The 15,425-nt window shown below is 49.7% G+C and overlaps 9 protein-coding genes across 9 annotated transcripts; 4 read left to right on the plus strand and 5 right to left on the minus strand.

Annotated features, from left to right (window-relative positions):
- Positions 1 to 250: 250 nt before the first annotated feature.
- Positions 251 to 1,124, plus strand: VTP21DRAFT_538 (uncharacterized protein; the record flags this gene model as incomplete). The annotated part of the gene is made up of 3 exons (XM_069395894.1): positions 251 to 351; positions 415 to 845; positions 907 to 1,124. 3 exons carry the CDS (start codon positions 251 to 253, stop codon positions 1,122 to 1,124), a joined length of 750 nt encoding a protein of 249 aa, XP_069256917.1.
- A 9-nt stretch (positions 1,125 to 1,133) lies between these two features.
- On the minus strand, positions 1,134 to 1,379 carry VTP21DRAFT_539 (uncharacterized protein; the record flags this gene model as incomplete). Its single annotated transcript, XM_069395905.1, has 1 exon — positions 1,134 to 1,379. One exon carries the CDS (start codon positions 1,377 to 1,379, stop codon positions 1,134 to 1,136), a length of 246 nt encoding a protein of 81 aa, XP_069256918.1.
- A 628-nt stretch (positions 1,380 to 2,007) lies between these two features.
- On the minus strand, positions 2,008 to 2,843 carry VTP21DRAFT_540 (uncharacterized protein; the record flags this gene model as incomplete). The annotated part of the gene is made up of 3 exons (XM_069395917.1): positions 2,008 to 2,101; positions 2,169 to 2,350; positions 2,559 to 2,843. 3 exons carry the CDS (start codon positions 2,841 to 2,843, stop codon positions 2,008 to 2,010), a joined length of 561 nt encoding a protein of 186 aa, XP_069256919.1.
- A 278-nt stretch (positions 2,844 to 3,121) lies between these two features.
- Positions 3,122 to 3,800, plus strand: VTP21DRAFT_541 (uncharacterized protein; the record flags this gene model as incomplete). Its single annotated transcript, XM_069395928.1, has 2 exons — positions 3,122 to 3,598; positions 3,669 to 3,800. The coding sequence occupies 2 exons, from the start codon at positions 3,122 to 3,124 to the stop codon at positions 3,798 to 3,800; spliced, it is 609 nt and encodes a 202-aa protein (XP_069256920.1).
- A 453-nt stretch (positions 3,801 to 4,253) lies between these two features.
- Positions 4,254 to 5,081, plus strand: VTP21DRAFT_542 (uncharacterized protein; the record flags this gene model as incomplete). The annotated part of the gene is made up of 1 exon (XM_069395939.1): positions 4,254 to 5,081. One exon carries the CDS (start codon positions 4,254 to 4,256, stop codon positions 5,079 to 5,081), a length of 828 nt encoding a protein of 275 aa, XP_069256921.1.
- A 23-nt stretch (positions 5,082 to 5,104) lies between these two features.
- VTP21DRAFT_543 (uncharacterized protein) lies at positions 5,105 to 7,821 on the minus strand (the record flags this gene model as incomplete). The annotated part of the gene is made up of 6 exons (XM_069395950.1): positions 5,105 to 5,207; positions 5,409 to 6,393; positions 6,466 to 6,827; positions 6,896 to 7,170; positions 7,242 to 7,601; positions 7,666 to 7,821. 6 exons carry the CDS (start codon positions 7,819 to 7,821, stop codon positions 5,105 to 5,107), a joined length of 2,241 nt encoding a protein of 746 aa, XP_069256922.1.
- Positions 7,822 to 8,149: 328 nt separating this feature from the next.
- On the minus strand, positions 8,150 to 9,031 carry VTP21DRAFT_544 (uncharacterized protein; the record flags this gene model as incomplete). The annotated part of the gene is made up of 2 exons (XM_069395961.1): positions 8,150 to 8,453; positions 8,523 to 9,031. The coding sequence occupies 2 exons, from the start codon at positions 9,029 to 9,031 to the stop codon at positions 8,150 to 8,152; spliced, it is 813 nt and encodes a 270-aa protein (XP_069256923.1).
- A 774-nt stretch (positions 9,032 to 9,805) lies between these two features.
- Positions 9,806 to 12,700, plus strand: VTP21DRAFT_545 (uncharacterized protein; the record flags this gene model as incomplete). Its single annotated transcript, XM_069395972.1, has 11 exons — positions 9,806 to 10,042; positions 10,106 to 10,187; positions 10,264 to 10,382; positions 10,523 to 10,670; positions 10,731 to 10,856; positions 10,929 to 11,041; positions 11,111 to 11,509; positions 11,580 to 11,966; positions 12,030 to 12,109; positions 12,175 to 12,292; positions 12,353 to 12,700. 11 exons carry the CDS (start codon positions 9,806 to 9,808, stop codon positions 12,698 to 12,700), a joined length of 2,157 nt encoding a protein of 718 aa, XP_069256924.1.
- A 371-nt stretch (positions 12,701 to 13,071) lies between these two features.
- VTP21DRAFT_546 (uncharacterized protein) lies at positions 13,072 to 15,422 on the minus strand (the record flags this gene model as incomplete). Its single annotated transcript, XM_069395983.1, has 10 exons — positions 13,072 to 13,216; positions 13,275 to 13,369; positions 13,427 to 13,801; positions 13,874 to 14,318; positions 14,375 to 14,566; positions 14,646 to 14,747; positions 14,818 to 14,916; positions 14,979 to 15,076; positions 15,146 to 15,223; positions 15,276 to 15,422. 10 exons carry the CDS (start codon positions 15,420 to 15,422, stop codon positions 13,072 to 13,074), a joined length of 1,776 nt encoding a protein of 591 aa, XP_069256925.1.
- Between the last annotated feature and the right edge of the window lie 3 nt (positions 15,423 to 15,425).

Raw genomic sequence — 15,425 nt, forward strand, 5'->3', positions numbered from 1 at the left:
TTTTTTTTCCTGCCTTACCCCCTTTATTATTTCTTACTCGTGATCGTATTTGCTTTTTGTTGCCATATATACTTTATTTCTTTTCCCCGTCTCCAATTTTACTTTTATGTTCTCCATAATCTAACATACTATTCTATCTGCTATTCGCCCATAAAAATGCGGTCACACACCTTTTTTTTAATTGTGGATTCAACGGTCCACTTTCATATGCCTGATCATACCATTGCACTCTAGACGAGGGCAGCCCATCATGTATACTTACATCATCGATCAGGTTGAGATTCTTTTCCAGCGCCTTGGCTACAAGATCAAGTATGAGACGGATTTCACCTCCCATATGACGGGTGGATGGTAAAATGAGTTGCCCTTTTTCTTGGCTTGGCCTGTCATTCATCAAGATCTCCATGGTGGTAGGTACCTTTCTCCGCGCTGGCATGCACACGAGTTCATCCTCACCAATCTTGTCTTCTTCACCCTCTTCTTCTGGAGCCTCTCTCGGATTCTGCGGCCCACCTCCCCCGTCTCTGTGGCCTTTTCCGAGTTCACCCCCGCGCGCTCCCTCAATCGAACCGACATGCTCATCACTGTCCTCGTTGCCTCCAGCGTCATTCTAACCGCCACCCACAAGATGCTGGGCTCCACCCTGTGGCTTATGTTCCAGCCGTGCCACATGCACAGCATGCTGCTGGCCGCCCTGCTGCTATGGCCACAGCCGAAGAAGCATTTTGGGGTGAATCTGGTTCTCAATGTGTACCTGCATCACCTGTGGGGGACGCTGTTGGCGCTCGCGCAGCCGGATTTCAGGGGCTATGGGCAGTTTCTTGAGAAGGAGAACTTTTGGTTTGGTAAGGCACAATTCCAGAGGAGGGAGCTGAGCTGAGCTGGGCGGCTAACTTGCCATTTTAGAGCACGTTGCCATTCTTGTTTTGCCGTTTTACATGCTCTACTCGGGCCGCTTCGCCCTGTTTCCGCTGAGCCTCGAGTTCTACGTCTTCGCGTACACGTGTCTTGGGATCTACCACAGCCTGATCCTGGAGGTGAGCTCGATCGTGTCCGGGATCAACATTAACTACATGCTGGCACCGCCACCAGGCAAGTCGGCATATTTTGGAGGCCATCCCTGAGGGCATTGGCTAATGTTTCTCCTTTTGGGTCCAGGTGTTCTCCAAATGTTCGGGCCGTGGTTTCGGATCATGCTGTACATGGTTGCCTGTGTTTTTATGTATATCTCGCGAGGGGTGGCGGTGGGCCTCACCACCACCCTTGTGCAGCCCCCGTGCGGGAAAGTCAAGGAGCAATAGAGGGCAGGCGCGTTGTTCGGCGGGATGGCCCTTCAGCGCCCGCCCTTTAGCTTGCTTGGCGTGTGTTTGTGTGTGCATGCTTGTGTATATTTATGGTTTTTCAGTAAGCCAGTTTTTGCGTAGATAAGATTCCCCTTTGTGCCCTTTGCCGGCAGGATGACTGTCGATGTACTTTATGAACTCTATCCCGAGTGTGTGCTAATAGACATTTCCCACTGAGCCATCCGGTATAATGTAAATAAATTTCGAGCCAAAAGAAAACAAACGGCGGAGGTGCCGAGCGGGGGCCTTGGCTAGGAGAGCATTTGGGGAGGCGAGCCACGTCCCCAACTGCCACGGGGGCGCGCGCTCGGCGGGCGCAGCGGCCTGCGCTGAACCCGCTTACTTCATCTTGGCAGGGGGAGGTGGGGAGGGGGAGGATCAGGCCCGCAGGCGGAGAGGCGTAGCTAAGGCCCACCGTGCTACCGTCGGTAGCTGGCTTTGGATTTGCGCGCGTCCCCAAATCCTGTTCCCCCCAATGTCGGCTGGCTCCGTACGCTAAAGTCGGGTTATTTTGTGCAATTCGTTAAGATTTACGGTTCGTGTGGTGGTTTGGGTTTAGCTTTCTCCTCTGCGGCCTAAGCTTTCCCACCACAAAACAATTCGTTTTCCTTCTGGTCGGTACCGCAGGCCACGAATGGAAGCAGGGCCGCCACCTCACCCAACCCTAGCGCGCATAGCTGACGGGCCGGCTGCCATTTGCTGACAAGGCTGCCATCCCATGTGGGCCGACCTCAAATCCGGCCTGAGCTTGCAGCCGCCTTGCTTAAGCAGGTGTCAGTCCGTTTGAGTTGCCCTCTCGCGGTTCCAATGGGCGGCCATCCTTACGAAGGCAAACACGCGGCGAGGGCGGGCAGCGGGAGAAGGGAAGCCAGGGCGGCGGAGGAGCCGATGCTCTCCTCCCCCTCCTTTGTGGGCGGGGGAGAGACAAGAGCATCCTCGCGCCGCGGGACAGTGTGGCAGCCGGCTTGCTGGGATCGAGCGCAGATCACCCGTGCGGCCGGGCGAGGCTCTTAGCAAGGCAGGGAAGCGCGGCGGCAAGGTTCGTTTGGTGTCAGGTTATGCGCTTTCCCCTGGGTCACGTTTAGTCATAGGCGGGAGTTCGCCTGAGCTTGGAGCGCGGTGTCCTTAATATGCGGATAAACGGACTAGCCGAGAATTGCCGGAGCTGCATGAACCTTCATGGAATGAATTCTATTTGTAACCACCTTCCTAAACCTCCTGGCGGCCAATCACCGGCGCGCTGCGGGGTTCCACCACAATCGGCCGAATTTTCCATCCGCTTTCCTTGCCAGCGCAGCGGGCGGCTCCCCCCCTTGCAAGCACAGGGCAGAGCGGCAGCCGCCGCGCCCGTTTTCTCCCCGGCCCAAGCCCATGCCTGGTCCGGCCGCGTGGTCCGTTGCGCGGCCGCGCGCTGCGGGGGATGAGCCCCCGGCAGGCAGCGTTTGCAGCGTGGTATATTTTTGGATCCTGTCGCAGGTCCACGCGGATTGGCCAGTTCATTTAACGTAAAACACGATCGTCTCTCATAAGGCGTGGAGTGTTTTTTTCTGAGGTGCAATGTGACAGACTCCAAATTAGTCAAAAATAACCGACCGCAGAAGAAAACGAGAAACCCACTTATTAAAAAAGCCCTAAATAAGTTGCTCTACCGGTCCTCCGCGTTGCACAGCGAGTATAAAGAGAGAGGAGGCAGACGGCCACTCGGCTCTCCTGTTTTTCGCTTCTTCCCCTGAAAGACGAATCGCCCTCTCCCCACCGCAAGCACTCGGGCTAAGACAATGGGAACGTACTTCTACTTTGACATCCCCTCCCCCACCCTGACTATCCAAGAAATGGCCACCTCCAATCCCAATCCTGAATTCGGCTACCCAGCCACATCGCTGCCCGCATCCACAGCCGCGGCCGAATTCGCAGAAATGAACCTGGGCTACATCGGCTTCCCCCCCGCATCAAAGGGGGAATCCGAATGCGGGGCTCGCGCCCTGTACGAGGCCCCGTATTATCCCTCCGTCTCGTGGTCATCCTGCATTCCCCTGAACAATCCCTCGGCCACTCCTCTGTGGCCTCCCCTCACATTCCCGCCCGAGCTCTCGCTCGTCTCTCCCCCCCACGTCCCCGCCCCCGCCCCCCCCGCTGGGCCCCTGGCCCCGCGCATCGGTGGCAGAAAACGGATGCAGACGGTGGCCAACGACCAGCCTCGCCCCTACGTCTGCGACAAATGCCCGCAGTCATTCACGCGCAATCACGACCTCAAGGTAATCATCCCCTCTGAAAATGATGCTCTGCCAATTGGCCCAGCTGACGCTCCCTTTCTCGCGCTTCTAGAGACACAAACGGATCCACCTCCAGGTCAAGCCCTTTTCGTGCCAGTGCGGCAAGGCCTTCTCCAGGCGCGACGCGTTGAAACGGCATATGACGGTGCGCAAATGTGTCGCGAACAACAGTGTCAAGAAATAATTCCCTCCCACACACACCTCCCCCACACACACTGTCCCCCGCGACGGGGGAAATGTATCTTAGAAGTGCAAAAATGGTCTTGACGTCTGTAAATACTTTCTCCTATAATCTCATAATTTATATTCCCTCCCCCTGCATATATAATTTTGCCTTCTCTCTTATTTCACACTGTTTATTTAATTTCTCGACTCCTCTTATATACATATATTTGTGACTTTCTCTATCCGAAAGACATTGCATATTTATGGTTGCTTATATATTCTCGGCTTTTATCAGTAATGTTATCAAAGCTACGGATCTGACCGGTACGCGTAAAATAAATGGATGGTTTTAAAAAGCCTAGGGCTCACTCGCCCCTCGATCGGCCTCTCTCGAGGTGGATAATCTGGTTCGAATTCGGCTAGGGTTTTAGGGGAAAGCCGATCAGCGGACCGGATAAATGTAGATGACGTGATGCCCTGGTGGAAATTTTCCGTGCTCGAGGCCACGTTTCGAGGACGAAAAATTCCTTCCTTCATCCCTCTTAGAAGCAGCAACCAAGCCATGGCCACGCTCTACGCATTCCCCAACACAGACTCCCTCTCCAAAAGCCTCTCCGACTTCGTGGAGCGGCTCTCCGAAGAGGCCATTTCCGCACGTGGCCACTTCTCCGTGGCCCTCAGCGGCGGCTCTCTCCCCAAGCTCTTTGCCGCCCACCTGAAGAGCAATCCGCGCGTCGACTTTTCGCGTTGGCACATCTTCCTGGCCGACGAGAGATGCGTACCCCTCGACGATCCCGAATCCAATTTCGGCCTGGTGAAGAAGGAGCTGCTCGACCACCTGACGGCCCAGCCAAAGGTGTACCCGATCAACCCGGACCTCGTGGGCCATCCCGAGAAGGCTGCCGTGGACTATGAGCGGCGCGTGCGCGAGGCCCTCGGAGAAAATGCGCAGATTGACCTGATTATGCTGGGAATGGGGCCCGACGGTCACACTTGCTCGCTCTTCCCGGGGCACCCCCTGCTCAATGTGTCCGAGAGACTCATTGACTCCTTAACCAACTCGCCCAAGCCGCCCCCCTCCCGGATCACCTTCACGTATCCTTTTGTGAATCGCGGGCGGTACGTCGCCTTCGTGGCAACCGGAGAAGGAAAGCAGGACGTGCTGAAGGCTATCTTGGACCACAAGGACTGGGCCCTACCCTCCACGCGTGTACAGCCCGAGTCCGGAAAACTCTTCTGGTTCGTCGATGAGCCGGCCGCGAAGAAGTTGGACTATTCTCGTGCTGAATATAAGCTCTAGAGATCTCCCGCAGAAAATCTGTCTCATGTACATAAAGTCATGGCTCGTGAGCTACCTTTATTTTTGTTTTCTCTCTCTCTCTCTCTCTCTCTCTCAATACACTGTTGCAATTCAGAACGGCACTGTCTGAACGGTACCATTTTCCATAGAAATAAAGATCGGATATTTAAATTTCAAATGTATAGAGAGATTGGTCTGCTCTTCAAGTGACCAAAGCAAATGTATACATGGACTCGAAAGGTAGAATACAACGATTTCATGAGCAAGATTAGAAAGTAAAACTACTGGATCAATGATGGCATTGGGCTGTCGCACGTCGTACATTACGCAGCAGGTACCAGAGAAATATCACGATACCAGAAGCGATGTTGCTTGATTGCCTCAATAAAGGAGGTGGCAATCGAGACGGCGCCCGACACGGCCTTGAAGTCGCGCACGGTCACCACCCCCTGGCTCGAAAGCACGTCGTCGCTCTCGGACAATTGCACGCCGGTGAGGGTGCACTTCTTCAGGAATTCCACCCCCTCCCCGACCGCGCATATGGGTTTAAAGTGCTTGAACGCCTCGTTCACGAACCCAAGCACCTCCCCGTTCCTCAGGAGGGATTCCACGCTCGCCCTCCCGCCCACAATGCACACTGCATCGAACTTGGTCGACTTGCTGTTGAACGCGGTGAAGTCGGCGTCCACCTCTTGGCCGGTGTCACTCCGGACAGCGCCACGGTGGGGCCCGATGATATGGGGCATGGCGCCGTTGGATTTGAGGGCAAGCGAGATCTCTGAGAGCTGCACCGCGTCGAATCCGTCCTCGACAAGGAAGGCAATTTTGCGGCCCTCGATCGAGTCCTTAGCCGAGTTGTCTTGACTAAGCGCCTGGCTCTTTCGCCCATGGTTGGGACAAGCGGGGGCGCTGGGAGGCGTGACGCCGATGCCCTTGGCTACCGCTTTGGCGAGCTCGTGGTCCACGTGGTTGAAGTGGGCAATCATGCGTTCACGGACCCCCTGGTCCACCACTTGCGAGAGTTCAAACTTGGCGGCGAAGATCAAGTGCTCTTTTTCGGCCTTGGACAGGGAGTTGTAGAAGAGGGTGGCCTGGGAGTAGTGGTCCTGGAATTTGGGGCCGCGGGCCCTTATTTTTAACCCGGCCACCTTCTCAGCAAAGTGCACGTAGCCTCCCTCCCTCTCGGGGGCCACATCGGGGACGCCGAAGCGGTTAGGGAAGTAGTTCACGCGACCTTTATTGATGGTGGTGCGGTGAAGGCCGTCCCGCTGGTTGTTAAACACGGGGCAAATCGGTCGATTAATCGGAATCTCTACAGAAATGACGGAGTGAGTCCATCGGGGTCACATCGCTGGGGGAGTGGGGGCGGGTGAAGCGTGCATACCTTCAAAGTTGGGTCCCCCGAGACGGGAGAGCTGGGTGTCTGTATACGAGAAGAGCCGCCCTTGAAGCAAGGGGTCATTGGTTACGTCGATGCCCGGGACCAGGTGGGCGGGGTGAAAGGCAACCTGCTCAGTCTCGGCGAAAAAGTTATCCGGGTTACGATTGAGTACCATTCGGCCGACCCAGCGAACGGGAACTAGCTCCTCCGGAATGATCTTCGTCGGATCGAGGAGATCAAAGTCAAAGTCGTGCTCCTTCTCCTCCGGTACAATCTGGAGTCCGAATTCGTACTCGGGATAGTTGCCGTTCTCAATGGCTTCCCAGAGATCCCGGCGATGAAAGTCCGGGTCTTGGCCTCCCAACCTAAAAGAGGATAAAGAGAACAGGCTCAGTATCGGTAAGTGCATTGAGCCTCGGGTGGCAAGGCCTACTTGTTAGCCTCGTCCCACGCAAGGGAGTGGACTCCCAACTTCGGCCTCCAATGAAACTTGACAAAACTGCGCTGTCCGCGGGCGTTGACGAGGGCAAAGGTGTGGACTCCAAACCCTTGCATCATGCTGAAGGAGCGCGGGATGGCTCTGTCAGAGAGCACCCACATGCTCATGTGGATGCTTTCCGGATTGAGGCTGATGAAGTCCCAAAAGTTGTCGTGGCTGGTTTGCGCCTGAGGGATCTCATTGTGAGGGGCTGGCTTGGCAGCATGGATCTTGGGAAGAGATTGGGGGTTAGCAGGGGGATGAGAGGTTTGGGAAAAGCTTCGGAGAGTTAGAGGCTCACCACATCCGGGAATTTAATCGCATCCTGAATGAAGAACACCGGGATGTTGTTGCCGACCAGCGAGAAATTCCCCTCCTCGGTGTAGAATTTCACTGCAAAGCCGCGCACATCTCGCACCGTGTCTGCCGAGCCTCGCGAACCCGCCACGGTGGAAAAGCGGACAAAGACAGGCGTCTTTTTCGATGGGTTGCAAAGAAACTTTGCCTTTGTGAACTCTTCCTGCGATTCATACACTTCGAAGAAGCCATGAGCAGCCGCTCCGCGGGCATGCACTACCCGCTCTGGGATGCGTTCGTGGTCGAAGTGGGTCATCTTCTCGCGAAAATGAAAATCTTCGAGGAGGGAGGGGCCTCGCTCGCCCTATCCACCCTTCAAAATGAGCCATTCTAATCCGGAATTAGAGGATACAGGGGAGGATCTTTACCGCCTTCAAGGTGTCCACATCGTGCTGGATTCGTGTGCCAAAGTTGGTTGTGATATAATCACCAGCCTCGGCCCGAAAGGGCTCCAGGTGCTTGCTCTTTTCGTCTGTCGAGACCGTGGCGACGACTTTATCTTTGATATGAGAAAGAGTTTCCATGGTGTGGAAATTAACCAGAGGATAAGAGAGTATTGGAAATAGATGATAAAGTCAAAAAAAACCGGGAAAGGGCTTTTATATGTTGAGATGCAATGGATGGTTACGAGAGCAGTGGGAAAGACTAAGTCCTACTTTCTCGATGCTTACTCATTTTTGCCACCGGGACGCCTTATTTGAGTAACCATCAATTGCCAAAAAGGGTTTGACCAATTTGGATGGAGGTAAGGGCGTTTATATGATCGATTTGTTCGAGTCGAACACGTAAAGGTGTGGATATGGAGGATATACAACAGTAAAAGGAAAGAGAAAAGTCTAAAAAAAAAGAGTATCATTGATTCTGACTGCTTTTTGCTGTCCACTGAGAAAAGAGCATCCGAGCGTGGTCAACCATGCCGCTTAGAGAGAGAGCCGGCCGCACATCGAGGTAGAACGAGACATTTTGAGGGCGATTGGGATCTTGCTTACCCGCGTAGAAATCTATCACGTATGTCACTTGCTTGCCACATCGATCCACCGTCCAGTCGTGGCGATCGAACGGTAGCGTATAGCCAAGCAAGCCCAGCAGCCGCGCCTTGGGGGTGAGATCTTTGGGCCGACCCTGGAATTTCACAAGTTTGGGCTGACCGCAGGTACTGGGAGAGAAGAGAAAGAGGATGAGTGTCTATCTTGAAAGCTAAAGGAAAGATTACTGCCCGACTCACTTCTGATGCAGCTTCTCCCACTCCAAAATCTTTTTCCAGGCCATCTCATTCACTGCATTATGGATCGGCACCACTACGCCCATATCCTCTTCTCGTGGATTCCAGTTCTTTCGCCTCATGGCATTGAAAAACATTTGCTCTGAAGGGTATATCCATACGCCTTCTTTTTCGCTGTTAGAGGAGGATTTGGGTATGGTAGAATGTTGGCGGTCTGTGCTGAGGGGGATGCGCTGATCAGGAGCTGACGTTTGATCTGGGACAGCGGGCATTTGATTACGATCATCAAGACGCTCTGACGAGCATGCATTATCTAATGCGCTCTGAGGAGTGGCGGTGGGCGAACTAGGGAGAAAGTGTTTGTAGTTGGAGTGATCGACAGGGCATTGAGACTCGCTTGGTGCATCATTTGACTTTGGAAGAAAATGTTTGTACGCTGTGTGATCTACGGGACAGGCAGAGGAGGAGGCTTGCTCATTCCCGCCAGCTGATTGTACCTTGGATTCCGACATTGTGCTCTAACTCAAGGTTATTTCCGTCGTTAGAATTTATTTTTATGTGGCGCAATTAGGATTGTTTATCATTTATAATGTGGCCTTGAAACTGCTACTGCTATTTTTCTCTCCTTTTCTTCGTTTCTATTTTTTTTTTTAAATCTCTTTCTCAATTTATAATACTTTGTGCCATAATACGCGCGAAGCCGTGGTTTGGAGGTAATTATCGTAAACTTTGCTATCTTTTCGAAAACTTTCAAAATGATGATTTCATATATAAAACGAGAGTTTTAAACAATGATAAAACTACAAATACACGAGCTTTTTAATACTGATTTTCTTGTTTATTTGTTGTATGCTTGCAACTGTAACATGTATATCTGACCATTTCTTTGTGCTCATAGGTGAAGCGCCAAGGTTTCGTGCTTTCTATCGCTAATAGGATATTCAATTTTTAATAAATGAAATTTTCCTTACTTATGACTCTTGGATTTTTTTTTCTCATTTCGTGTTTTCCAAACGTAAAAACAACTATTCACTTTAAAAAGAAAAAAAACCAATCCGTTACAGTAACCATGGGAGGCCGCGTGAGGCTGTTGTGATATATACTGTATATATGTTTGAACTTGAAGTATATGAATGTGTGGCTTAGCACACTTCGCTCCCTCAATGCACATCTTTAAAAGTTATTTCTACGATCCTTCGTTAGGAACTATTCCATTGTACGAGAATACTTCTTCTTTTTTTTTCGTATTCTATGTTAGACCTATTGCATGTAATTTGTCTGTGTAAATGAACGGATACTCTTCCTCAATAGCTATGCTCAATACATGCGTAGCGCGTTCACTGGATCTCTTACAACCGCAAGGATCTATTGAACACCAGGCGGAGCAACAATGCGAAATCGTCAAGTCAGAGATAGCACCAGTTCTTGCTAGCAATGATGGAGAAGAGAGCTCTAGTGTAGAGAATGATCTTCGGAAAATTGCCCTGGAATTTACGTTTCGTAACGTTGCATTCAGCATCAGAGTGAGTGTTGAGAACCATGGTATCGGCATGATCGCTCGACGAGTAATCTCTCTCGAAATATAGAGAAAATTAGGGACTGACGAAAACTGCCTGTTCTCCGAACTCTACAAATGTCTCGACTTGATAGTTGCCACTGCTGAATATGGTATTGCAAGAGCTCGACTCCTCCCATTTATTATGGGCATTTAGCAGCTTTCCCTAATTGTATTCATTGCAACTAGGCTTGCTTGACGACACCGTTCCCCTCTCCATCATCGAAGACCTCTCAGACACAATCCCCGATGATAAGCTCTCTCATCTCGTGCAATATCTGGAAACGCGGAATGCCCGGCTAACAAAGGTTTCGTGTTCATTTTGCGCATTTTTTCCACGGCCTTTGTCCGTCCGCTAGCACTTGTAGCGTCGGCGAGGCATGTTTTCCGGATGGTAGTGGATCCCATATGCTCAATTCATTTTTGCTTTAACTCTTAAACGATATAGCATATGGAGCCCAACAAGGGGAGATTTCTGATATTTTTGCGTACCTGCAATGACATGCTTCGCCGAGTCCCACGGTTCAAGGATCCAGTGCTGTGTGCACGCATCTCACAGCTGATTGCTTGTACAATTCCCGTCTGCGACCGTTCAGGTGGGCCCGAATTCTCCTGATTGTATCGAACGCAGCATTTATTTTGCCCCGTTATTTTAGGTTTAAATCTACAGGGAGATGTCAACCTCAAAAACGTTACCCAGTTTGAAGATCAGGATGCGGCCAAAAGTGCAAACCAAGAGCCTGCCAAAAATGACAGCATGATAGACATTGACACTAAGCAAGGTCTATTGGATTAACCTGTTCGATTTTTCCAGATCGGTTCTGGTGTATTGACTTTATTTGCTCGCATCTTAGACAAGAAAATTAGCGAGGGTAGAGAGTTTTATCGCACGTTCTGGTCACTCCAGAGAATCCTTGGGAACCCGTCGTCCTGCTTAGATATGGAGAGCTATAAAAGGGTAAAACAGGTAAGCGGTCTCATTTCCAGCTGAAGTGTTTTCATCAAAGATCTTACACTTTTATGTACCTCCACGTAGTCCATCGAGGAGATTCTCACGAAATTAGAAAAGACTCCTGTTCGCCCCATTGCCTCGCTTGACACGCGACGTGCACGCCGAAGGGAATGGAGATCATCGCAGCAAACTATCGCTTGCTCCGACGACACAGAGATGGAGGATGTGGTAGGTAGCGAGGAGAGAAAGCGGAAGCGCATGTCTAGTTCTGAGTCGCTTTCCCAACCAGCACGAAAGCAGCCCCGGCATGATACGGAGGCCACGCACCCGAATCTTGGCGAAGGCGCTAATCAGACAGCGGTCGAGGAGAAAAAGCTTCCTACGGGGACTTCCGTGCTGCAGGAGGAAAGTGAAAATCTATTCGATATTGCTGGTTTGGATCTACCTAAATTCGTCACCAACTACAACCTCTTTAGTCTGGAGGTAGATATTTTCCTATTTTTGTTTTCGTTCTCATCGACTCAAGATTCTCCCCCCCCCATATTTATTGTAGTTATCCGACTCCTATTTCCGACGTCATATTCTTATCCAACTCCTTGTTCTGCTGCAATTTATCTTGGGATTTACCGCTACTAAACTCGAGAAGGCTCGTGAAGAACAAGCGGCCAAAGGGAAAAAGACAGCAGCTCGAGCCGCACAGCCAACCTTTGTGCTTGAGGACACAGAGGGCGAATGGGTGCAGCAAATGAGGAAGCGAATTCTCGACCTTCTTGAGAATACAGCACCATCTGGCAAACGATTCACAAGTGCCGCCATGAAATTGATTGCTGACGAGGATTTTTGGGTACGGTGGAAAGCACAAGGATGCCCGTCCTTTGAGAAGAAGCCGGTCGGGACGGAGGAGTTTGAAATAAAGAATGCCTTGAAGCCCGGGCCGATGGTAATCCTGTTTACATGCGAAGGTGCTTGGATGTGTTCGATTAATTTTGTGGTCTATTTATAGAGCATTGCAAAGCCCTACCCGTTTAAACTCGGCACAGCTTCTTTGACGAAGATTTGGGAAAAAACCGGTGCTAAGTTCCCGTATGTTTATTTCATATACTTACTCTACAGTTGAATGACGTTGAATTATAATATCGTCTTGATAGCAATAAAAAGGCGCCCCAATTCGAGGACTACCTCAGGACGATTCGTCGCACCGTTCTTAGAAAGGACGTCGACTCTATAAATCGAGAAGAATACGATATGCGATGGGACGACTTAGAGGTAAATGTTTTTAAGAGTTTTCAGGGAGGAGCTTTTACTGACGTGATATTCATTGCACAGAGCGAGCAGAGGTCGGTAGCCGATTGGCGAGCTATACGCCTAGCTTCCGTCCGACATTGCCACATTTTTGGCAAGCTCGGACAAGACTGCACATCAAAACGGCTGATGGAGGAGCTCTCATTATTACCACGAAAACCGAAGCCGGTTAGCCCTGATGAAGCCCCCGCCCCACCTGTCAACGGCAGTACAGCCAACGGTGGCACCAACGATGTCAAGCCAGCGAACACATCGGCAGAAGCTTCACAAGTTAATTCAGCTCCCGAGGCTGATGAGAAACCTGATGCAGCCGAGAACAAGGATAAAGAAGCGGAAGCTCCGGTGCCGCTCAGGAACGAATCGGAGAACTAAAAGTTTTGTTTTTAGCTTCCCTGAGGCATTTGTTAAATATATAAATTTTCATTGCAGCCATATTTTAGGAACAAGGTTTCTATTCAAAGAAAAAAAAAGCTGGATACAATTGTTGGATACATTGGATGCGACAAAACAAGTTGGATCAGTTAAAGTGCCAAAAAAAAAAGTGAGAACGAATCCTACACGGTATTTTATAATACCAGACCAACATAAAGCCAGACCATGTGTATGTTTTATATATAGAAAATTATCGAAAATATATTGGGGGATCATTTAAAGGTAGAAATAATTGGATAAAAATTGTCGGCATGAAATGGGATATGCCGTTCTCTATATGGTTCTCTAAAGAGTTCTATTTGCGGCTCTACTCATGACCAACACTCCTGCTGGTACCTTCCGGTCTGCTCCATTCTTTTCAAGTACGCCTCTGCATCTGTGGGCGACATGTTTCCTTCTTTCATAATTATATCTCGTATAGCTTCGCGCACTTGCTCAGGCATCTTATCCGATCGCCTGGAAAGAGCAATTAGACCGAGAAATCACACTGCACCACTTTTTCCTGTGAACTTACCCAGACAAATATATGCGACCCCCGAGCTCACCAATACTACGCCAAATCTCTTTTGCATTCTCAAGCAATCGGTGCTGTACGTATATTTTGTCAATCTAATATTGCCACAAATATTAATTGCCAATATCAACTCCGACATAATAGTGATGTACCTGATCCCGGGAAAATGCCGAATATAGGAATAGCTGGCCTTCTTTTAAGTATGCATTCCACTCATCCTGGTAATAAAAGTCTTTATCTTTCTTTCTTCCTCCAAAGTACAGGAAGTTCTCTCGTGCGCCCCGTTGGATTCGTTCTTCAATCAACGATCGCATCGGAGCAACACCGGTCCCAGGCCCAATAAACACGGCTGGGATTTCGAGCTCTGGGGGGAGCCGCATTGTTCCCCGCGAAATGGAGAGGCCAGTTAGACGGTCCCCCGGGCAAAGAGTCGCCATCCATTTGGTACAAATCCCTTCGCGAGGGGTTTTCATCTTAGTGTTGTAATTCACTATCGCGACGCATAGGTGAATCTCGTGAGGATGAGCCTAGTCATTTCACAGTGCTGCATGAATACAAAAGAGAGTGGGCATGGATCGTGAAGTATAGGCAGTACTTACAGCTCCTGATGATGCTATTGAAAAAGACCTTGGCTTCATCTCTGCGAACACATCAAAAATGTAATCCAATGGAATAGTGGCGCTTCCAAAGTCTTTTAACACCTCGAAAACCGTTCTTTTTGGCCGGTAACAATACGAAAAGAGTTCATCCTGTCCCTCTGGGGTGCAAAATTCGCGGAGCTTTTCAGTGTGCAGTTCATCTGTGGTGAAGTGTGCTAGCATTTCAAACAGCGTACGACGAGGGCGCCCGAATATGTCAAGATAATTGAGTAAAAGGGTGCGAAGAGTGACGGCAGCGGGCAAGTGTGAAGGAAGTCTTCGTTCATTTGGAAGAAGCCGGAACGGCTTATCAGCAATCTCAGCCCATCCCATATAGTCAAGAAATTCGGACACAGCCTCGGGCAAGTTTTGTGGGTGAATTACAAGTACGTCGCCCGGTTGGTAGCTAATAAGTATATGTTTTGTAGTCTATGTGGGAACATGAAATTGCAACAGTATTACCTAACATTTTTGTCGTCCAGTGCGAGTTCAATATGTCGCACATCTTGGAAATGGTCGGATGCAGTGATCCGCTCATTCTTCACGACCTTTGCACTAAAGCCTTCATAAGATATTTTGTTTTCTATTCTATGTAGAAGCTCTCCATTTGCGTCGAGTTTTTCCAGAAATTCAACTCGGAAGCTGGGGGGAGGTGTAAAAGATAATAGTCTGGTTAAGGAAGCAAACTGGACATCGTATGTGTAAAAATAGCCAATTGGAAAGAAAAGGATATAATACATCCGCTGGTATGATTTCAACCCCAACAGGAAGGGGATATTTATCCAGTAGCGTCTTCCACAACCCATCCTGCCACGGATCTAGACCGCCGTTATATCTGCAGAAGTTCAGTGAGCAGAAAATTAATTTGTAAAGGACCAAGGAAAGTGAAAAAGAAAAAGAATTACCCTAGATAATGCTGGTCATCGCCATAACCGACTGGATAAAAACTAGTTGCGCCTAATTGTGCCAGTCGTTTGTACAGCTTTTTTGCAGGGAAATTATACCTTGAATTGAATTCAAAAGAGTTAGAAGCTTGAGCTTTCGAAAGAGCAAGTTAAGATGTTACTTAATGTATGAGGAATCTCCCAGTCCGAAAACTGTATATTCTAGATTGCTAAGCACATCATGAGGGAGATTTTTGCGCAAGAGAAACTTCCAAAATTTCTAAACGAGTAGAATTCATTCGGTTTGATCGCTTAATATTAACTCCAAAACTGACAGGTCTCTACGAACCTTCATATTATCGGGTTCCTCTCCTTGTCCAGTGGTGGCACAAACAAACACGACCAACTTTTCTTGCACTAATTCGGCCTTTTCGAAATGTGAGAAGGACAAATAATGATTATGTTTGAAAATCATTTACCTTGTCGTATTCATCCATTGCTAACACTTGAGCCTGAAAGTGGTATCGCCTTGCCTCTCGTGCCAACATCTCAGCTACATCCTGTGCCGTTCCAGTTTGCGATCCATAGAGGATCAGGAGTTTCCTCGGGGAAGATTCCTGCGTCATTTT

This window comes from Calcarisporiella thermophila, assembly GCF_041956535.1.
Source record: "Calcarisporiella thermophila strain CBS 279.70 unplaced genomic scaffold VTP21scaffold_1, whole genome shotgun sequence".
Classification (NCBI taxonomy): domain Eukaryota; kingdom Fungi; phylum Calcarisporiellomycota; class Calcarisporiellomycetes; order Calcarisporiellales; family Calcarisporiellaceae; genus Calcarisporiella; species Calcarisporiella thermophila.